This window comes from Phascolarctos cinereus, unplaced genomic scaffold (assembly GCF_003287225.1).
Source record: "Phascolarctos cinereus isolate Bilbo 61053 unplaced genomic scaffold, phaCin_HiC Scaffold_2;HRSCAF=192, whole genome shotgun sequence".
NCBI classification, from domain to species: Eukaryota; Metazoa; Chordata; class Mammalia; order Diprotodontia; family Phascolarctidae; genus Phascolarctos; species Phascolarctos cinereus.
The window spans coordinates 61,516,088-61,539,729 of record NW_027555625.1 but is presented as its reverse complement, the minus strand read 5'-3'; the positions used below and the strand labels follow the sequence as shown (position 1 = coordinate 61,539,729).

At 40.8% G+C, this 23,642-nt stretch overlaps 1 protein-coding gene across 3 annotated transcripts in view; it reads left to right on the top strand.

Moving 5' to 3' along the window:
* Positions 1-18,982, top strand: part of CTCF (CCCTC-binding factor) — a 46,139-nt gene extending 27,157 nt beyond the window's left edge. For 2 of the 3 annotated variants that reach the window (XM_020989339.2, XM_020989340.2), the window contains 10 exons: positions 1,792-2,581; positions 2,922-3,092; positions 5,392-5,525; positions 7,183-7,303; positions 10,053-10,202; positions 12,463-12,623; positions 13,128-13,310; positions 13,759-13,894; positions 14,681-14,845; positions 17,385-18,982. In XM_020989339.2, the coding sequence (XP_020844998.1) occupies positions 1,801-2,581; positions 2,922-3,092; positions 5,392-5,525; positions 7,183-7,303; positions 10,053-10,202; positions 12,463-12,623; positions 13,128-13,310; positions 13,759-13,894; positions 14,681-14,845; positions 17,385-17,569 (2,187 nt within the window). In that variant the 5' untranslated portion in view covers positions 1,792-1,800 and the 3' untranslated portion in view covers positions 17,570-18,982. The remainder of the gene's footprint in view (positions 1-1,791; positions 2,582-2,921; positions 3,093-5,391; positions 5,526-7,182; positions 7,304-10,052; positions 10,203-12,462; positions 12,624-13,127; positions 13,311-13,758; positions 13,895-14,680; positions 14,846-17,384) is intronic. The other variant, XM_020989342.2, reaches the window with a different exon arrangement.
* The last annotated feature ends 4,660 nt before the right edge of the window (positions 18,983-23,642 follow it).

The following is a 23,642-nucleotide window of genomic DNA, read 5'->3' as shown; positions in this document are numbered from 1 at the left end:
AGGATGAGAGGGTTCTGAGTGCTCTGTAGAAGAGATTGGGTTCCAGGCCTGAGGCAAACATCAGTTTTTCACATTAGAATAGTTTTTAAACAGCACAAAAATTCTTCCTTTTTTCACTTGATAGCAATAGAATACAACACAAACAATAAGGAAATAGAAGTTTTACTAGTGGTAGAGCCATCTGTATTAGAAATCCCCAAGTGAAGAGGATAGTTATAAACAAATTCCATTTAGCTTTTTATATAAGCTTGTTGCTTGTTATATCCACAGATGAAATAATTTTTTAGCACATAGGTGCACCCAACCACTGATTTTTGGGATTGTGACTTTTTTTTTGTAGTTAGCTATTTACGAAAGTTTTCACAAATCAATATATTTTTTAAACTAGACTTATATGTTATTTTATGGGTGTCAGGAGCTTCTGGTAAGGAGCAGATTAGTATTTGCTCTCCAACTTGTGGTCCTGGAGAGATGCCTGGGTTACACCCAGTATGTGTCAGAAGCAGGGCTTGGGCATGGATCTTCCTACCTCTGAGACCTGCTGTGTGCACCCCACAGCCTTTCAGTGCCTTGTCAAAGTAAATGTTCTTTTGATCTATATATAAGGTTTGTGGAAATACAATGTTGTAACTGAAATTACACCTGAAACATTTTTTTCCTCTAAAGAAAGATCTTAAAAAACATCAGTTTAGGTGAAGGGATGTGGCCTAATTATTTGCTTGAATAAGGAGAGAAGAGACTCTAAACTAACCAGATACTTGAAGAAAGAGAGGGAAGACTTTCTTTTGAAGTCCGTATCTGATACTTGCTAGCTGTGTGACTCTGGGCTGTCACTTATTCTGGAGCTGTTTCCTTATCTGTAAAACAAGAAAGTTAGACTTGATATAATCTCTAAGATCCCTTCCAGCTCAAAAATCTGTGATCCTTGTGGACATAGTAGGGGATTATTACCTCGTTTGTTAGCAGATTCACAAATCACAAAATCTTTAAAATTCCTGATACATAATGTGTTGGTAGACTGACTATCCATTCTTTTCTGATTTACTATTATATATATTATATATGTAAAGTTATTTTAGTGATCATTAATTTTGAAGAATTACATATCTTTAGAAAACAAAATATATTGTAGAAAGGATGAAATTATAGAAAAATTACAGTAACATAGGAGAAACTCTTCCATAGATCTTAATAAAGGTATAAGAAGGAATTGTATACATGAGCTAAAAGGATTGATAATCTGTAACATTTGAGGGAATACATGATTACTCCAAATATGCTCTAATTGCTACCTGTCTATATCACCTCATCCAATGCAATAATTTTGCCCATGCCCTTCTATAAATCCTCCATAGAGGATTTAACCCAATATGCCCTTTATGCCACAAACCAATTGGAGCCTGAAGTATAATATTCCTGGAACTGTGCTTTACATTTGTTTCTGTTTTTTGTGTTTGTATTTCCCCCCACTACTAGAACAAAATGTTACGTATATTATCATATGTATTTTTGGCTATTTTTGGTGGTGGTGATAATTGTTCACTTCCTAGTGTAGAGAGGCTGGTATTTTTTAGAAATGCCTTTTAGTTAAAAACTATAATCAATTAAAACTTTAAAAAATCACTAATAGACAGTTTATATAAGTGCTTTTTATAAGGGAGAACAAAATACAATTTCTCTCATTGCTTAAGTTCTCTCATTTGTGCTACATTTCTCATTTGTCCTTGAGCTGACTGAAGGCAGTCTACTTTCTTTTTTTAATCATTATATGTTGGGGTTTTTTTAATAAAGGGAAGGAAAATGGAAGGTGAGGCGGTTGAAGCAATCATGGAGGAGTCTGAAACCTTCATCAAAGGAAAAGAGAGAAAAACGTATCAGAGACGCCGGGAAGGGGGCCAGGATGAGGATACTTGCCATATATCACAGACCCAGGCGGATGGGAATGAAGTGGTTCAGGAGGTAAACAGCAGTGTCCAGATGGTCATGATGGAGCAGCTGGATCCTACCCTACTTCAGATGAAGACTGAAGTCATGGAGGGTACCGTACCTCAGGAAGCTGATGCCACTGTGGATGACACGCAAATAATAACACTTCAAGTTGTTAATATGGAAGAACAACCTATAAACCTTGGGGAACTTCAGCTTGTTCAGGTCCCTGTACCAGTAACGGTGCCTGTGGCCACCACTTCTGTAGAAGAACTGCAGGGGGCTTATGAAAATGAGGTCTCTAAAGAAGGCCTGCCTGAAGGCGAGCCCATGATTTGTCACACGTTACCTTTGCCTGAAGGTTTCCAGGTGGTAAAAGTAGGTGCCAATGGTGAGGTTGAAACATTAGAGCAAGGGGAGCTGCAGCCCCAGGAAGATCCCAATTGGCAGAAAGACCCAGACTATCAGCCACCTGCCAAAAAGACAAAAAAAACCAAAAAGAGCAAACTTCGTTACACAGAGGAGGGCAAAGATGTGGATGTTTCTGTGTATGACTTTGAGGAAGAGCAACAAGAGGGTTTATTATCAGAGGTCAACGCAGAGAAGGTTGTTGGTAACATGAAGCCTCCAAAGCCAACAAAAATAAAAAAGAAAGGTAAGATGAATTTTTTCCGTTGTTGACCTTCGGAGCTTTTTGTTTGAGGTGGAATAGAAGGTAAACAACATTGTGTACAGGTCAATCTAGTTTTGATTTGTTGTCGGTAGAACTCTTATTAACCAGTCTGAAAGTAAGTTCTGGGTTTTTTTTCCCACATTAAATACTTTGGGTTTTAATGTGTGGCTATAACAGCAGTGAGCTTAAAGGTAGAAATTCAGCTAAGATTTACCTAGAAGGGCAAATGAAATTTAGAAATCCACAGGTGAGTTAATCTAGAAATCCCTGGGACAATCCAGGGTCAGTAAAGCTTTGGCTAAAATCCTTTCTTTCTATACAGGTGTGAAAAAGACATTCCAGTGTGAGCTTTGCAGTTATACGTGTCCACGACGTTCAAATTTGGATCGACACATGAAAAGTCATACGGATGAAAGACCACATAAGTGCCATCTCTGTGGCAGAGCTTTCCGCACAGTCACCTTGCTGAGGAACCACCTAAATACTCACACAGGTGCTTTAGGAGAAAGGAATGGAGGGGGGTGCTACAAAGAGGCCTCCTTTTAAGAACAGAAAGTGGTGGGTGGTGGGTGTTGGGTGTATAGACAATACGTTAGAAGGAATTTCTTGTAGATGACTGTTTTGGGTAGTCTTCTTGGGTGGATGGAGGCCAGGCAGAGCATGAGAAGAGCCCGGACTTGGAGGTAGGAGAAGTGTAGGCTTACGTCCTCCTCCTTCAACTTAATGGTAAGATGAAGAGCCAGGAAAGGGCTCTTGTAGTTAATGTGGAAATCTGGACTGTGCATTCCCTCAGCAGTCTTGGGACTTCAATTCCATCATGCTTCTATAAATCAGCAAAACATTGGATGCAATATATTTACCTTGTTGTAGACCTCCTAAGGTTTATCAAGTATTTCCCTTATAAGAGGTCAATAAAACGTTACGTTAGAGGCGCTGACCCTGATCTCTCAGAACTTGGGTACAAATCCTTCTCCTGACACTATTTGTGTGACCATGGGCAGTTCACCTAAGATCCCTGATTAGACTAGATGGGCTCTTCTCCAAGGTTGCTTCAGGCTCTAGAGCCATGATCCCAGGAAGGCCATCCCATTGGTGCTATCCCTTCTGGCACCAAGGGTCACCTCTGTGTCCAGGTAATGCCTCATCCATCCTTGGATGTAGGATTTAGAGCTGGAAGAAATTACGTAGGCTATTTAGTCCAGCCGTCTTCTTTTACAGAGTGGGAAAGAGAACTTCAGGGAGGTGATTCCCCATGTCCAGGGTCATTATGCTAAAGCAGTTTTACACATATCTCATTTGATCTTCACAGAAACCCTGGACAGGACCCCATTTTACAGATGAGGAAGCTGGGGCAGGCATGGTCAGGATCTCACAGCTAGGAATTGTCCAAGGCCAGATCCTGACTGCAGACCTAGCTGGCTGCAGATGCCACTGAGCCACCTAGCTGCCAATGCCTGCAATGTGGCAGATTTCAAAATTAGTACTCTTGAATCTAGAAGAAGTAAGCTAAGTAGCAGCAAGTCTGTCGAATCATCCAGAAGCTCAGGAGGGTGTGCAACTGTTGACTAGATCTTAAAAAGAGAATAACCGGTAGCTCCTGCCCTGTCTCTTTAGCCCATGGAAAGTCTGTGCTACTTTAAAACTGTTGAATCCTATGGACAAACTGTAATCAACTAGAAACCTGCCAGATGTTGTTTTTGTGGTAGAAGACGCAGATCACTAGAAAACAAGCAGCTTTTTAAAGTTCAGAACTTGATGCCATCCTCAGCCCCAACAGGCATGAGGTCCTGCATTCCTCAGATTTCCGGCAGATCTTTCTCCTAAGCATTGTTCATGGCTGTTCTCAGGGATGATCCTGCCTCAGCAAATACAACTCATTTATTTAAGGTACTGAACCTGCAAAGCCAGGACAGGCTCTGAAGACAGTGGAATTGTTTGACAGTGAGGATTAAAACCAATTAGTGAGCCAGGAAGTGAAATTTAAAACCTAATCACTCTCATTAATTGAGGTTTTTGTCATATGTAGGTTCAAGAGGAATTCCCATAAATCATTCTTCTCTCATTTGGCAAGGCTATAAGGAGTTGAATCGGGGGTACTGGGTCAGCTGTGTCTTGATGCCATCACACTCATCCACGGCTTAGCCCACCATGGCCCCCGTGGCTTGGCCCACAATGGCAATTCTCCATGGTAGCACCAGTCCAGAACTACACTGTAGTTTTAAGGTTTACAAAGCACTTTACAAATGCTTTGATCTGGTAATGGCGTCACTGGTCTTCTCTAGCCTATTGGAGTCCTCATCTTTTAAAGATGAAGGGAGTCAGTGTGGTACCAAGGGGGGAGCACAGATGCTCATGACTTGTATGACCTTGGAAAAGTCCTTTCCCCTTCCATCTGTAGAATGAAGGTGTCAGACTTGAGGCCTCTGAAGCCCCTTCCAGCTTTAGGTCTGTGAGATTAGTTACCTTCTGTGGAAGCCCAGCCCATGTCATCAACTCCATAAAGGCTTCCCCTACCTCAGTCATGAACAACTCAGGCCTCATAATAGTACTCTTGCCTTGTAACATTTTTCATGTCTTTATCATGCATTGTATATTACAGCTCTCTGTGCTGCTGCTAGACTGAATTCCTCAAGGACAGGGGCTATGTCTTATTCTAAACAGTAGATCTCCCCCGAGGCCTAGCACAGTGTTCTATCAGTAGTGGGTTCTTAATAAGTGATGGTGCTTAGGAAACCAGAGTTGGCTTGATTGGGGATCTCCTAAGGTTTGTTTGTTGTGTACTTTCCTTTTAGGTACTCGTCCTCATAAGTGCCCCGACTGCGACATGGCCTTTGTAACCAGTGGAGAATTAGTGCGGCATCGACGCTATAAACATACCCATGAGAAACCCTTCAAGTGTTCCATGTGTGATTATGCTAGTGTTGAGGTAAAGGTTGCATTTTTCAGTCTTCTTTTGAACAGATCTCTTCAATGCCAGCATTGAAACTAAGTTTCTTATGTTGAACAGTTAGATTAGGATTTGCAATAATTAATTCTTGATTGTATATAAACACCAAGAGTAGTCACTGGTAGGGGTAGGGTGGAGAGGGCTGTAAAATGAATTCTGAATCTTTCCTACCACACCAATTGTTTTTACCTCGTGGTACAATTTAGCTGCAGTGGATGAGAATGCAGTTCCTTAACTAATTAATGTTCAGCTGTTGTGTGTAAAGTCATAGTTGGGGCTACTAAAGGAGCAGAGCCACCATGACACCTGCTTTGAAGTTTGTTAGTCTAGTGATGGAGATAGGGCAGATGAATGATAGTAATGTGAGCACAAATAAGCACAATTCTAGCTATCCAGGAGAGCCAGCGTGATGTATATTGAGTCTGAAGCCCTGAGCTTGGAGCCAGAAGGCCTAGGTTCAGTTCCCATTCCAGCTCTGTGGGTGTCCTGGTGTGACTTTAGGGAGTTACTGGACCTCCCTTTTTTCATTTATAAAGTGGGATGATCATTCAAATGATACATCTTACAAAGTTGAAAGAAGGAAAGCATTTGTGAGACCTCATAACACTAGATAAATAAACCTTATTATTGCCATTTAGAAATATCTGAATGCCAAGGAGTTGCTAGAGCATTTGGAACCAGATGTAATTTGTTGGGAAACTTTTGGTGGGGGTCATTCCTTAGGCATAATTTTTTAAAATTTATTTTGATTTATCAACAATCACTTCCATAAGCTTTTGAGTTTTAAATTTTTCTCCCCCTCCCTCCCCAAGGTAGCACACAATCTGATATAGGTTGTACATATACATTCCTAGTAAACATACTATATTAATATTAAAATTAAGCATATTTTCACATTAGTGATGTTGTAAGGAGGAATTAGAACCAATAGGAGGAACCACCAGAAAGAGGAAACAAAACAAAACAGAAGAAAAATAACAGCAGATAGAATGCTTCGATCTGCATTCAAGCTCCATAGTTATTTCTTTGGATATGGATAGCATTTTCCATCATGAGACCTTTGGAGATGTCTTAGATCCTTCTTAGGTATATTTTTTAAAGTGCTTGAAAGGACCCATAATATGACTGCAGAGAAGTAGGTTAGTTGGCCAAGAAGATGGCTAACATCGATAAGATTTTGGAGGTGCAAGCAGGTGAAGCATGGGGGATAAGGCAGAAGATACTGCCATTGCTAGGGTTTGCTTGATAATAGCAGGGATACACCAGAAACGGAGTAAGTCAAGTAAGGAATCCAACCTTTTTGCTCTTTAAAACGTAAAGCTATTAGAAGACGTTCTCAGTAGGAGAATCAAATGACCAGGTCTGTACTTGAAAATGACTGTATTAGTGAGGGGGAAGATAGGAATTGGAGGCAGCAAGAAGCATAGGAGGGATTGGCAGTGCAGTATGGAGGGTTAGCCCTACCTAGGCGGGCATTGAAACAATGGAAATAAATGAGTTCTTAAGAAAGTGGAGAGGGCACAAGGTTGACCTGGGATCAAGTTAATGTCCTTAAACCAGGTTTTTGTGCTCAAGCACCGATGAAGTTGCGATTTGTATCTGAGAAGGTTGATAACTTGGTGCTCTTTTGTTGCAGGTCAGCAAGTTGAAACGTCACATTCGCTCTCACACTGGAGAGCGTCCATTCCAGTGTAGCTTGTGCAGTTACGCCAGCAGGGACACATACAAGCTGAAAAGACACATGAGAACCCATTCCGGTATGCTGCCTTTATGACTGGACTAATAAACTGCTTTTTGTCAGGTGTTAGGTTTGTTTCACTTGATCATCTGTCTGGGAAGTCTTGACCCACTTGTTGCCAAATGGACAACTACCATGTGATGAATATGTGTGCCAATGTCTAGTTTCGGTATTTTTAAAATTCAGATTGACCTATGTTCTCATCATCTGGGTCACTCAGCAACAAGGCAGATCACATCCCATTCAGATTGCCTGCCCATCCTGTGTAATTCTGCTCCAGATATTCCCCATGAGTTAGCCACAGCCAGTCCACCCTGTGTGTTTGTGGACTTGTTTCTTCCTGATGTTTCTAGGATTCTGGTGGACACATGGTGGGTTATCCTTCAAGTTTGCCAAGTGACCCCCTTATCATCTTTTTCACTCATTCCTTTCTCAGATATCTTTTACTTCAGTTATCCTTTTTAGTTACTTATTAAGTGCTAAAACCTCCTCCTACTCACCACACTTCTCCGAATGGTACTTATTTTTACTTCTTTGGAGACTGTAGTGTTCCATGACTTTTAACCATTCAGCAACATTGTTAAAATATTAGTATTCAAAAGTTGGGCCTTGATAACCTTGTGGTCATTAATATCATGCAAAGTGCCGGACAGGGAAATGTATGGTCCCCCAGAGGTATTTGCCATTGTCATAGAGGAGATCTAATAAAGAGTCCAAGATGAAGGAAGGATTCCTCCTAGAGGATGGGTTCTTCCAGATGGTCCTTTATGGGGATGACGTTGTACTGCTTACGTCAAGGCCCAGAACGGAGCCCTAGATAAGATCCATCATTTGAAAAGATTTTGGCTTGACCAACCATACAAGAGCAACAGTCCCTCATTGAATCATTGTCATCAGTATCCTTCCGGTGTCCATGTGTTATACATCCTGTCATTATTTTTATTCTTCTAGCTTTTTATTAATCTGGTTCTTTGTTTTGATTATACACAGACTACAAGTTCAGGAATGATACCTCCATTAGTAATGATTCTCTGTCTCTCAAAATATGGTCACTTAGGAGGGAAGGGGAATGCTAGTCTGTGCTAACCGTGTCTGCTGCCTTCCAATTCTTGAAGAAAGTATTTATGTGATATACAGGCAAGGGAGTACAGAAATCTATCTTCCCCTACAGGAAAATAGAAGGGAAAGGGGATAAGGGGAGGGAGTATTTAGAGTGCATGCCATCTTGGGGTGGGGGGAGGGGAGAGTTGGGGAGAAAATTTGGAACCCAAAATCTTGTGGAAGTGAATGTTGAAAACTGAAAATAAATTAATTAAAGAAGTTTAAAAGAAAGTCTTCATGATATATAGCTGTGAGGCTTCTGTGTGGTCAGTAAGTCTTAGACTTCTTGTATTCTTTTATTCTAGACATGCATTTTCCAACATAATTTTCACCAGCCTTGTCTATATCCACCTTTGCATTAGAGTCAGCAAGTATCAAATTTATGTTTTAATTTAGAGAGTCTTAGCAATTCTTAATAATTTTCTTTTCCTCTTCATCCTCTGTGACAGATACTGACTTATCCATTGCATTTATTTAATAGTCTTTTTGCAGATAACTACTGTGAGCACTGTAGCAGCAGACAACCAGATATCCCATGAAATCATGTTTCTTATTGCCTTTGGGCTCAAGATAAAACCAACCTCGGGCAGCTACTTTGTTTGCCTCTCCAGGGAGAACTTGAGACATTCTTCCCTTGAGCCATAACTTCTTTTAACTTCTGATTACCTTTAAAGCAAGAAGGCTGAGATTGATGTGCTTAAATTCCCCCATGCTATATTTGCTCTTTGGTCATTGAACAAAAATCTCTTCTTTACCAACGTGCCAGATTAGTGTTTATAGATGGCCTGTATCTTGATTCTTAAACACTCTTGACGCCACCCTGCCACTCTCTTACTCCTTTCACTGCAGAAGCAGGAATTGGTCACCTGGGATTGAAAACTATTTTATGTTTTCTTTGATTTATGTGCTACCATGGCCAAAGGATTCATCCACAAGTGATCAGTTTACTAACAATGAAGAATCTGGTCCTTGGAAAGCAATCTGCCACTGTTGTTATGCTTAAAGCCTTTGCAGTATGGAAAAACCTGGCAAACCTTTTATTCTGCTCATGTAACCCTTCAGTGAGTCATCATCCTAGGACTTTGTAGAGGATAGCTGAACTCACCAGATGGAATTCTTGTTTGAAAGATGAGGTCTGGGGCAGCTAGGTGGCACAGTGGATAGAGCACCAGCCCTGAAGTCAGGAGGACCTGAGTTCAAATTCAGCCTCAAGACCAAACACTTGACACTTACTAGCTGTGTGACCCTGGGCGAGTCATTTAACCCCAATTGCCTAAAAATAAAAAAAAGATGAGGTCTGTGTATCTCTAGTTGGGTTTTTTAATCAATTTACTAATTTATGGAAGACTTCTAGGCTGTCATCTTTCTCATCTTCCTTTTCCTCTCTAATAAGCACTGGTATCATATACTCCTAAAGTCAGAGAACAGAAGATTTTAAATTCTCCTAACATTTGCTAGAAACAAAGTAAAAGAATATTGCTACCTGCCAGTTGATCTAAGAGTTCTAATACAATCTTAAGATTCTTGGGAAGACTGGTACAAATCTAGACAGTAGTTGCCCAAATAGATTTTCTTCATTGTTTTGTGGTTTATGAAATTTTGATTATACTCATCTTAATTTACAATCAGAGTGATATAACAAACATGTTAAATTGTTTCCTTTTAAGGTGAAAAGCCGTATGAATGTTATATTTGTCATGCTCGCTTTACCCAGAGTGGCACAATGAAAATGCACATCTTACAGAAGCACACAGAGAATGTGGCCAAATTTCACTGTCCACATTGTGACACTGTCATAGCCAGAAAAAGTGATTTGGGTAAGTGGTTACAGCCGCTTATTAATCAGAAGTCCTCCCTGAGGAGTATGTGAAAACATGAGTATTAGAATAATTATCAGTAGAATCAGGATGAGCCAACTGACCTGACCCAAAGCTACAAACTAGCATTTGTGCATATGCCTGGGTTTTACTGAAAGTAATTGCTTTGTTGCTGTTTCTGTTGTTTCTTCAAGAAGAGTAGCATTCAGGCTAGAAGGTTTTAACCCCTGAATACAATTCACCAGCAAATACCATTTGATGAATTACTTCAACAGGGCACTTGTGGTAGGTATTAGGGAGATGCAAAGTATAGGTAAGGTATGGGCTCTCAAATGTATAATCCAGTTAGAGAATAACAAACATGCAATTATAATATGCAGTTCTATGAAGGATGCCTTAGAAAAATACAAAGCAAAGTATTCACTGAGATTTGAGGGTTCTCACACAGGCTGGTGCTTCTGGAGGAATTGTCATTTGAGTTAGGGGTTTAAAGGATGGGGAGAAATTCCAACAAAGGAACTCAGAGGAAACTGACATTTAGTGCAGGGACAGACAGGAATAATATTAAATTGGGTCAAAGAGAGCAGTTGCTGCCAGGTTATGGAAAGCATGAAGTGCTGGACAGGAGTTTAAATTTGACTCTGGAGGTAAGGAAACCCTTTAAGATTTCTGTGCAGAAGAGTGACATGGCCAGAGTTGGGCATAGAAAAAGAAGAAAAAATACATTTTCATCAGACTATTTCCTAGTTAAGAGTCAGGTCCTGTTAGGAAGTGAAATATTTGTCACAACTGAATTCAGCCCTTGTTATAAGCCTTGTCCTGGCATATTATGTCAGTATATTCTTCATAATTGAAAATTTTGCTGACTGTTAAGGAAGGTGGTGATGCTTATACTTAATACATGTTGTTCAGACAGGAGCTTGTATAGAGTAAATAGTTTCCTTACTAGAGTTTGTGGTAAATAGAGTTTTATAGAATTAATCCAAAATTCTTTCTTAGATGCTATCCAATTTAGTATTTTCACATATCCTTTAATTGAGGTAGAGAATGAACCTGTCTTCTCTTGATATAACATAGGCCTTTTTTGAATGTAGACTTCTTTTTTGCTCATAAAATAAATGATCTTGCTAATGAAGACTGAAAAATTGGAGCTGAAATCTAAACTGACACCGTGCTAAAGAAAAAGCAGTAATATGATTACGTAGAATTGTGGTATTGGAGAGGAACTTTAATAATGATCTAGAACTTTTAAGCTAGAAATAACATTAACATACATCATCTCACTTGATCCTCACAAGCGTATGAGGTTATGGAGTACACGTGTTATTTAGCCCCATTTACAGATAAGAAACAGGCCTACAGAGATTGATCCAGGGTAAGACTCTCAACCCAAGAACTAATACTGACTCGAGCTCAAGGCTGTGATTGGTACCACATGGCATTTTAGTTCAATAAGTTATCTTTTTTTAAAAAAAAAAACAAAAACAAAAAACGTAATAAACAGATACTTGGATAATTTATGAGGCATCTTGTTTGGACATTGTAGAAGAAAGAAATGTAAGCTTTGATCCCTGTCTGCCTTCAAATTGCTTACATCCTATAACAATTAATTGAAAGTACACTCAAAAAAGAAAATCTTACCAGTAAAACAAAGCACAAGAGATAGTGTGATGCAATGGGATGAGCTAGGCCAAAATTCCAGCTCTTACAGACCACGGAAAGTAGCACTCAAGCTAAAAAGTTTTACCCCTGAATACAGTTCATCAACAAATACCATTTGATGAATTACTTCAGTAGAGCACTGTGGTAGGTATTAAGGAGATGCGAAGTTTAGGTAAGGTATGGGCTCTCAAGTTTATAATCTAGTTAGGGAGAAACAAAATATGCCATTATAATATATAGTTATATGAGGGATGCCTTAGAAAGATAAAAAATGGAGTGTTAAATGAGGTTTGAGGGAAATGGTTCTCAAACAGCCTGGTTTCTCTGGAGGATTTGTCTGGTAGGAGGCTTCTTTTGTCTGAATCTCAGTTCACTCACTCGGTAAGTAGAAGATAATACTTGTTCATACACTTGTTGTGAGGAAAGTGCTTTGTGAATCTTAAAGCACAACATATGTGGGCTGTTATTCTATAAATGTGGGTTAAAGTCAGCTAGCTAGAGAAATGCCTTTAGCGTAGGGATTAAATATTCACTAGAATAGTGTTCATTCATTTGCTTTTTGTTTTATGCATCAAAGTATATACTGTTATTCTTTCAGGTGTCCATTTGCGAAAGCAGCATTCCTACATCGAGCAGGGCAAGAAATGTCGTTATTGTGATGCTGTGTTTCATGAGCGGTATGCCCTAATTCAGCATCAAAAATCCCACAAAAATGAGAAGCGTTTCAAGTGTGACCAGTGCGACTATGCATGCAGACAGGTACTCTTTGATGGGTTCCCAGGAGGGTGAGAAAGCATTTACTGCCTCTCTTGCTCATGTGTATATAATGGTCCTATTTGTGTTACATAGGAGGAGATAAGATGTGTCAAAATGCAGTCTTTGGCCACTTTATAGGGCTTAAACAAGTTATGTGGAAACAAGTACAGAATTGGAAAAAAACTTTAGAAAAGTTGAAAAAGGGATAGGAGTTTGGGGGGAAGGGAAATGGAAAACTGGAATGTTATGTGACAGGAATTTTGAGTTGAGTTGGAATTTTGTATTATTCAGATGACTGCTAGTACAGTGAAGAATCTTTGTGTGTGTCCTCAGGGGCTTTTTAATTCAGTTTTGAAAACTGAAGAACATACCTTAAAAAATCTCCTTTATTTCCTCAGTGTTAACTAAAAATGCTCAGTGGGTGTTGAGACTTAAATTCAAGAGGTCTGTTAGATACTTTAATTTACTAGCAGGCGGTACTTTCTGAGACCATTTTCTCATTCTCAGGAGCGGCACATGATAATGCACAAACGAACGCACACTGGAGAGAAGCCCTATGCCTGTAGTCACTGCGACAAGACCTTTCGCCAGAAACAGCTTCTGGACATGCATTTCAAACGCTATCATGACCCCAACTTTGTCCCTGCTGCTTTTGTCTGTTCCAAGTGCGGTAAAACATTTACACGCCGGGTAAGTGTCGTCTTCCTTTTCTAATGCATTTCCTCTAATGGTGAATTCTTCCCTACTTGACATTAGTAGACTCTTATCAGTTGGATTTACTTAGAACTTGTGTACCTACATCCTTAATGTGAAATGCCTCAAGTTCTTTTTATAAATGATCCAAGCCAATCTTTCTGTAGTACTTTGAGGTTCACACTCTACTTTTAGCCAAACCAGCCTGTGAGGTGGGCAGTCCGAGTGTTCTCTTCATTTCACAGATTAGATTCATCCACAGTGGGACGCAGTGAGTAAATGTTAGGGCCTCATCTGGGGCGTCTTCACGCCTCTTGTCTCCCCCTTCTCTATGAAGTTAAGGAGACCGTTCTGACTCTTTGCATCTTGTTTAAAAAAAAGTGTGGAGATCCTGCTCTGCGGCCTGTTGCATTAGTCAAACGCTGGGTTTCTGCCTTCTGTTTAGAACACGATGGCGAGGCACGCTGACAATTGTACTGGTCTAGATGGCATCGACGGAGAAAATGGAGGTGAAACCAAGAAGGGCAAGCGTGGGAGGAAAAGAAAGATGCGCTCCAAAAAAGAGGAGTCCTCCGATAGTGGTGAGAGCTTTGCCTGCCCCTGTCCCAGCACAGGCCAGATAGCGCTCCACCACATGGACTAGTTCATGTGATGTGGTGCTGCTGTTACCGGTTATGACCATACTGAGAAGAGTGACTTTGCTCCAGCACCACGTGTGAAGTGTTCAGATTGGGGTACAAACATGTCCACTGCCCCATATTAATTACATGTGTGATGAATAGGCTGTATGAGAGCCATGCGAGTGTTTTCTAGTTATTTTAAGGGATTTTTAAAATTTTGTTTTTAAAGAAATTTGTGTGGGGAAATTCAGACTGTATATGTGAATTGTCCCATCCAAGTAACATTGTCCCCTTGATTCAAGAAAGTGGCCACCATTGTCTTCAGTTGCTGGTATCCATCTTACCTCTTGTAGCTTTTTAGAAAGCCGGCTCACTGTCGTCCATTAGCCGTACCATGAATGGGTTGAACTAAACATTCTCTAAGGTCCCTTTCCAGCTCTCCAGTTTTATGAGATCAGACAAGTCTGGAAACTAGTGGTACTTTGATCGCATGCTTTTCTGGGTTTGGACCTTGTATCTCTCTTCCATCTGGCATTATAAAATTTTAGCAACATAGAATTAAAATTTGCAGGTTCAGGTACACATGAGTCTGCCTTGATGATATTAACAAAAACCCAACAAGAGTGTTATACATACACACACCCCAAAGGATTTTTCCAGTAGTGGAAAGATAATTCATATAAGTATTTTTTCCACTTTCTCACTCTTCCAATCCCCTCCCCCTTCTGCACCGTACAATTTTGCAAGAAGAAAATGCTGAACCAGATCTGGATGACAATGAGGATGAGGAAGAAACTGCTGTTGAAATTGAAGCCGAACCAGAAGTTCAGCCTGTGACTCCAGCCCCACCGCCGGCCAAAAAGCGAAGAGGGAGGCCACCGGGCAAGGCCAGCCAGCCCAAGCAAGCCCAGCGTGAGTTAATGCCCCTGACTCAGGGGCTGGGATATTCCTTAGACTCACAGACTGGCCACCACCCTGTGTGGCAGCAGTTCCTTGGGGGCTTGCTTTGCTTTTTAAACCCATTTACCATAAAAATGACGCCCCCGCTTCTAGACAGCTTTTAATCCCATCCTCCTGTTGTGAAGAAGAACATTTTGTGCTGTTACATGGATGGGAATTAAGTCGAGACAAACCAGATCACATTGCCACTCTGCGTAGGATCTTTCTCTGTCACGAGAGTTTGATAGTAAAATGTTGGAGAGGTGGGCAGGAGGAGGCATGGTCTTAGCTTAACATGTAGGGTTCAAGCTAGAAGGATGTATAGGTTCTAAGTCTATACATCTATTTAGATGACCATTTCCATGTATATGTGTATACATAGAGTCTTTGGAAATAACCATGCATGCAAAATGGAGCTAAGAACCACTTAAGTTAGCCAGAGAAGTTATTACTGTGATTCCTTTGAAGACATAGGGAATAAACAACTCTTCTCTTCCCCCCCCCAGCCCCTCCCCTTTTTTTTCCTTCTGATATTTCTGAAATTTTCTTAAGGGGAGCCAGTCTTCCATGTAAAATTGTGCTCTGAAATGGTTTCAGGGGTAATGCCTGGATTTTTGTGAGAGCCCCAGCTCCTCTTTACATTCATAAAAGTATGCAGCAAATGGAATGGTAGAGAACTTAAAGCAGGCATCACTCATCTGTTTCCATCATTTTAATTTCTCTAGCCTTCTTTTAATTACTTGAAAATCTCTTTTAAGCCACAGGAATCAATTTTTCAGGGAAATAGAAGGTATAATTTGTACTTAAGGTCACTGCCTTTACCACCTCCTCACCTTCACCTTCCGTACACAAGAATGTTCTCTGTGCACCAACTCTGAGTGGGAAGGCAGCTGAAAGCATTTAGCCTATAAATGGACCTGTTAGCATCTTAGACTGTCTCTACGTTGTGATTATCTAGCCTATATTTGAACCCTTATTGTGAGTGAATTTTTCCTCTTGTCTCTTGGGTGGTAGTGGTGAAGTAGGTGGTTAATTGTAAAACAGAACTACCCCATCTCTCCCTGTAAAATATGAATAAAAGCTTGTGCTTTAGGGGGTTCTAAGAAGGCTGTAGCAGCTGCTCTGTATAACATGGGAAGCCAGGAAAACAGATTTTTAGTCCTGCCTCAGTAGGTGGAATTTTCTTTCAAGTGGCTTCACCTCCATTGCCAGCTATGAAACAGACTTGGTTGCCAAAGCAAACTAAGAATTTTAACATTCAGGGAAAGTGTTTGTGGGTGGTTATCAGCATTTTACTTTCCCTTATCCTCCTTCTTCTGCCAGCCCTCACCCTACCTTCTTGCTGCCCTCTCTCCCAAAGGATCTTGTACTTAAATATTTTTTTCTTTGTATTTTTCTTTTATCAAGGCAGCTGTGGCATTGTAAATGGACAGCTGGCCTCAGAGCCTAGAAGCCTTGGCCTTAGGTCCCACCTTTGACATGGACTGGCTTTATGCAACCCTGGGTACAAGTCACTCAATTTCTCAGGGTCCTAAGCAATTCTCTGAAGACTCTTAAAGTTGCAAAGAAGGTGCCAGCCTGCATTGGTAGAGGGACTTTCCTCATCTGGGAATTTCTCTGTGTCACTGAAACCACAGTGCCAGCCCCTGTCCAGATTCTCTTTCCATCTGCTCTGTATTAATAAATACTTATTGATTGATTTAGCCTGGGACTTGCTGAAGAGAAGCATTTTAATTAAGCAGATAGTGAGGTTCCATTCTTTGCTGCTTCCTGGAGTATAACAGTTTGTTTCCAGAGATACCAATATTCACTAGTGTGTAAGTGTTAGAAAGAAAGAGTGATGGGTCACATTCGAGTAGAATGAGGTAGCCAACTTCTGTTTGCTGAATAGTGGAAGAAGTCCATGTGGAGCCTTTTTTTACTAACTAGGGCATGTTCTCTGTGTTCTCTCTACATCCACGTGTATTTAGAATTGACATGGTACAGAGCCACTCTGGACATTGTAGTCTTACACTGGCCCTTTCTGTACCGTGCTGTCAGGGCATTTTTACTCCACTGTTTTTTGTTGTTGTTGTTTTTACTCCATCCTAACCAGGGACCTTAGTATAAAGAGGTTGGAAACGTTGCCATCTAAGAATCTATTGGAGTTAAAGGAACTGGGGATATTTAGCTGGAAAAGAAGAGGCTTGGGTGGGAACACAAGACCTCTGGAGGTATTTGAAGGACTCTTGTATGTAGGGCTGTTTTGCTTGGCCTCACAGAACAGAATGAAGAATCAGTGGGGGCCAGATATAGACTCAGTGTGAAAAAACAACTTTCTGTCCATCAGACCCCTCCTAAAGCCTGAAGGGCCACCTCCTGAAGTAGTGAGAGCCTACTCCCTTGAGTTGTTTTTTTTTTCCAGGGATACGAGTTCAAGAAGAGGCCAATTCTGTGATTATATTTAACAAGAGAAAGGAATGGAAGGGGATTTTGACATTTGTTTTTTGTTTCTCCCTGTTCTCCCCATTAGCTACAGCAATCATTCAGGTTGAAGACCAGAACACTGGTGCAATTGAAAACATTATAGTGGAAGTCAAAAAAGAGCCTGATGCAGAAACAGTAGAAGGTGAAGAAGAAGAGCCCCAGTCAGCTGTGGTGGAAGCTCCCAATGGAGATCTCACTCCAGAGATGATTCTGAGCATGATGGACCGGTGATGGAGGAAGGCTCTGCCGACTGAACTGGCCTGGGCTGTGTTTAAACGGCTCAATCTTACTTTTTTCTTTTTCCTTTGTTTTCTTGGCTTTGGGAAATGCATCATTTTAGACCATTTTACCAAACATACTGGGAACTTAAACTTCAAAGATTATGGTAGAAAATGTGATTTAACTAGAACTTGCTGTTTGATGTTAGCATTGCAGATCATGGAACGTTAGAATACACACTGAGTCCTTGAGGGGGTTGGCGATGAAATTTGAGATCAACATTGCAGTGATGGTCCAAAGACCATGTTTACATGTAACCAGTTTTGATAGATGGAAATGGAAACATTGAAGCCCTTCACTGAAGCCCTTATGGTAAACCACTCCGGAATTGCCACCAAGGTTTCCCAAAGTTCTACGCCCCCTTCCTAGAAGAGTTTTTAATTGTAAATGCAGACTTGGGAGGGCCCTAGACTTTTAAACCATTTTTATTTTTGCTTTTTCCCTGACTCCCTATGGCTTGGAGTTAGCTGCACACCAGTAATATGGCATGCTATGATTGATTTCTGTGCTGAACACTTTGCTGCTTTCTTAGCAAAGCATCTGTTATGGTCAAGCTTGTAAATACCTGGTTTTTGTTTTTGTTTTTTTGTTTTTGTTTTGTTTTTGGTTTTTTTTTTTTTTTACATTTTAATCTTTTCCATTAATTGAGAGGTTGGAAAGAAGTGCAGTTTAAGAAGCCCAGCATTTTAATTAACTTACAAATTAAGTTACAACAGACTCAATAGTATGTAAATGTTGGAAAAAAAATTAATGGATCACAATCACGTAGAAGAAGGTACCCAGACTATTGCTTGCTGGATAATGGGAGTCCACGTGGAACGTTTTTTATTCCAAGCACATGGAACTGGCATTGGAACCTTGTATAATTAACTGTTATGATTTCACATCTCTACATTTTCTTTGCTCTGTTTTTTAGCTGTATTTTTGTGTTTTACAAATCCTCTGTTAAGGCAAAAACAGCGGTTTTAAGTGGGTCATGGTAGCCCTTGAAAAACCTGGGCCAGGAAATTTCTCTAGGTCAGTAATTTAAATTTTGGATCTTAAAAAGAAACAATAATGTGAAACAAACACAACTTTCAAAACAAATGATGCTTGTATATGGACTGTCATGTTAAAAATGTAAGCTTTTTATAGAGTCTTGCTGATTTCAAACAAATTTTTCTTCTATGTATCGCTTTTAAGGAAGGCTATGAGTATAGCTATCAGACTCTAGGTTGATGCATTTTTGTACTTCGCTGTACTGTGTGATATTTTTCATTATTTTAGAAGGCCAACATGAGAACTGTAATAAAATATGTAATGGGGGTTTGAAAGCTGGGAAGGTGAATTATACTGCTGTACAGCTAATAAATAATAATGGATTAACATGTGCTCTAGACAGCTAGTTTCGTTTGAGCTGTGTAAGAACTCAGTTCCTGGCTTGATAGGGTTTTGTCATCCCCAGACTTATTTCAAGCTGTTCTCCAGCTGCCACTGGCAAAGCTGCCAGGCTTTTGTTTTCTTCTCTGCCCTCAGATGGCATGCCGTGTTCCTGGGAAGTCAGGGCCTGCTCCAGCATATGGAAAAGAGCCCACAAAATGCCTTGGATTTTGAGGGACATGCCACATGCTGGATTCCTGTGAAGTTTGCTGGGGGAGAAGAATGTGTTCATGTTAATGAATTCTCTCCAGGTCTGAAATGTGGAATCCCAAGAAGCATTTCTGTCTGTATTACCATCGCAGCTCTTATTCTCTCTTTGTTCCTAACACCCACTCTTTCAAAGGAGTCATAAAACTTGGGGATGGAAGAGCCCTGTATGTAGTTAAGAATCCAAGCCACCAGAAGATAGGAATCTTAAATCCATTGAGAATCAGGAAGTAGAGGTGGTCATAGCACAATCTGGCATCAGTGAGACAGTAGAGCGGGCTACAGTGAGATGTCTCAGGATAGTTCCATCAATGAGTGACAAGTTGTCCTTCTGCCATTGGCTTCAGCGCTTAGCACCAGCCTTCTTAACAGGGTCATCTCCAACGAGAGCTGCAGCTACCTTTCTGTGGGAGAACTTTTGATGGTTAATGTCTTTGCCTTTATCATTCTTCTGAATTAGACCTCTGCCTAATGTAACAGGGAGAATTCCTTTTTTCCTTTGTATCTGATTTTCAAACTTTAGCTAATATCATTAATGCCTTGTTCAGAATCTTTGAAAATCATTGCCAAGCCAAGCTGCACAAGCAAGCCCCTCCATTCTCATAGCTGTAGATAAAATGTGTGTTACATAAACATTTCTGTTTGCCTCGTCCTGTTGTCTTATGCCTGATAATGAGGTGCTATGAACTTGAATGTGGGTATAATCTGGGCACATTCTAGTGGGGGAGATGTCTATTATTCTTTAATTCATCAGGCATTTGAGGAGGAGGGAAGTGAGGATGTCGGGCACCACTTCCAGTTCCCTTCCTAGGACCCGCTGTCACTCTGTTGTGTTTTCTGTATTGTGTGGTGTTTAACATTTCCCAAGCGCCCACAGTGTACCCTGATCTGTGCAGAACGTGGGGAGAGACAGTCTCTGCTTTTAAAAAGCTCACATCACTTCTTCCTCCCACTGAGTCTCTTTATTTTTCCCTGGATGTACTTGTCATTTTTAGAAGTTTAATCCCATGTTTCAAACTTGTAGCTTCTCAGCAGTCTTGATCTCAGTCATCCTAATTAGTGTCATCTGTCAGTCCCTAAATGTGGTTCCTCAGCCTTGTTGCAAAGATTCACTAAGAGCCAGGTTGTCTGCATCACTTAGCCTTATTCCTCCCCTGCCTGTGGTTTTCATATCACATAAGGGTCAGGAGACCCGCTGTCAGGCTTAACTTGAAAAACAGTCTAGTCCCGAAGAAGTGGTTAAGAGTTTGTCAGGTAGGATTCCAGTCCAAATTCATTCTCTTGTTCAGCATCCAAGCTTTCCCACTCAAGGTTCTGCTTATTGCTGTGCCTGGCCCCATTCATGCTTTATCAGCCATTCTGTGCTATCCCTTGTGGGCACCATGATACTTTCCTTGTATGTTTCCTTTGCTTTTCTTTTTTTTTTCTCTGCATGGCAGTCAGACTAACTCCAGGTAGGTCATTTGTTATCTCTTGACATTAGTGCTTTCCCCTTCAAATCTTTCTTGTGACTTTCTCAGTTTAAGCACAAAGGCACTTAATGTGAGGCTCCTTTACCTTCAGTCTCATAATTGAGATGATTTCTTTCTGATTTGGAGTATCTGATCTTAATGGGTTAGGTCCCAACAGTTCTCTGTTCTCAGGAGAAGTGGGGAACCTTCATTGACATTTCGGTCCTAAATCTGTCGGTGACGCACCTTATTTTACATATTATCCATTTTGCAGGAGTGGCCTGAGGCTCAAGTTAAATAGGCTCTTGTCCATGCAGGGCAGAAGGGCTAGGTCTGGAACTTAGGTCAACTCCAGGTCCAGTGTTCTTCCCACTGTACCAGCTCTTTCATATGATGTGTCAGTTTTCTTGTGTACAAAATGACTAGCCCCCTTTCTTGGCCGTAACTACTAGAAAAAAATTGAAGCACTTCCTTTCCTTGTTGAACTTTGGGTCTGTATGGTCTTCCTGCCAGATATCTCTGCCCCATTAGCTGAGTTCCTTTTGTTTTGTAAGACAGTGGTTTGTACTGTACTTTTAACCTCACTCCAGGTAGCAGTCAACCTGTTCCTTCCCATATGACTCACAAGGTCGACATTTGTTAACTAGGTATGTTATTTATTTCCAGAGCCTCCGGGACTCAGTCAGATTCCCCACTTCTACCAGAGCAAAAGCCAAAACCATTAGAGCACTTCTATCTCAATAGCTTGGTATTCCACGGTCTCTCTCCCCTTTTCAGCTGACATTGTTCTTCATTACAGCCATGAAGTTTCTTCTGCTTCAGCCACCATCCTCTCAGCAGCTTTGTAGGAATTCCATTTTTGTGGATCTTTCACCCATATCCACTTATGTATAACCACGTTTCCGTGACCAGTGGAACGGTGATGGGGAGCCTTGGTTTAGAGGCTGTGCCGTGGGAGGTAATTGGTCTTTATTGACAAAAACTTTCACTCCTACTTTTTCTTCCTCACTGGGGCCACCAGCAGTGTCTGTTGGGGGAGGGGGGTGATGAAACTGACCTGTCTCTTAACCTTCTAATTCACTTTCATCCATTCTTGAGGTTGTAGGTGCCAAGTGAATTCTGACCTGTTTGAAAAATCATGAAAAAGATGAAAATAATGGATACTCTTCATCTCACTTCCTGACCCTGCCTTTGCTATTTTCTTAGTGGGAGGAAATGGATCAGCAAGCCCTAGTTCTTCCATTAACATTTATCTTAAATTTATTCATCCTTATTTTCAGCAAAAAGGTTCCTTCACATTTTTCTACTGCTTTAACTAAGACTTCCGAGAAAAGAAATATGGAAGAAGAAAATGCGTTGTCAACCAGCCTTAGCTTGAGTATCTTCAGTGAATAAAAGCTCACTGTTTAGCCAGACAGCCACTGCCAGACTGATCTGATTGTTAGAAAGTTGATTTCTTATTGTGAATTAATAGCTCTCCCTCTTCATGTAACATGTACCCATTGATCATTGTCCTGCCCTCTAGAATTAATATGCAAGGAGTGGTGTTCTTGCATAACTGCAGTCTGGGCTCTCCTTCCTGAAGACTCTTGTCTTCTCTGGGCTCACTGTTCTCGTGCACTCTATAGAGTGATGAAATTCCCTGCAGACTTTACATCACTTTATTTTACCAAGGAGAAAGTTAAGGCACGGACGGAGTGGGTGTAACTTGGCCAATTATGAGACTAGAAACCCAGGACTTATTCCTGTCCCTACAATGTAATGCAATGGAAAGTACATTGCTGCCTATTATGTTGCTAGGGCAAAAATGATTGATTTGCAGATGAAGAATCAGAAGGATGCATAGGGAAATGATTGGGCTAGAGAATTGGCAAGAGACAATCTGTTTCTAATCTAGTCATCACCTTGTGGAAGCATTTTTTGAGCAGCCTTGGTAGACACTTTGCCTAATAACCAAATTTCTTAAATGGATGCTAAAACTTTGCCCCTCTGCTGAAAGGTTTTTTTTGCTTCTTATGCCCATCATCTTTAATCCCTCTCTTGGGGGCTTATGATAACTGGTTATAAACTTTTAACTACTGTATTTGAGTAATTAATTAAATGTTTCCTCCCACAACCACTTGTGGCAGCTAAGTGGCACAGTGGATAGAGTGCTGGGCTTGGAGTCAGGAAGTCTCACCTTCCTGAGTTCAAATCTGGCCTCAGCCACTTACTAGCTGTGGGACCCTGGACAAGTCACTTAACCCTGTTTGCTTCAGTTCCTCATCTGTAAAATGAGCTGGAGAAAGAAATGGCAAACCACTCCAGTATCTTTGCCAAGAAAAAACCCAAAGTGGGGCCACCAAGAGTTAGACGTTACTGGACAACAACATAGCTGGCTTTTTAGTTATCTTGAGGTATTATCACCATTTTACAGATAAAAATGGATTAGTAGTTTTTACTTGCCTCTGATCATACAACCAACAATTCACTTTGGAATCTATGGATACATGTTTGTCTTCCCTACATTAGAGGTGTTGCCATTTTTGCTCCTGCCTCAGATCTTCTGATTCCACCCCCTCCCTGATGAATTGACCACGTTCTGGTAGCCAGTTAGTGGCAACACTGAACCTAGAACCCAGATCTTCTGATTTCCAGCCCAATGATGCCTCCATTGATCTGTGCTCTTATTCTGTATCCATTTTCTCCTCAAAGTTTTCTTTGTGTCACTCCCCTGCTCAAAAAATAATGCCTCTTGCCTCTAGGATCAATCTCATCTTCATGGCGCTCTGATCTATGTACTCTGCCCATTTACTTGTTCGAATTACCAACCATTTTCATCTCAGTACTTGTCCATTCAGGCTGTTGCTTCAGCCTCTATCATCCTGTCTTCTTTATGTGCATCTGGTTTTGGGGTGTTCTCTGATGGCCCTAGTTAAGTCTTCCTTGGGTACCTCTTCCTATGGTGA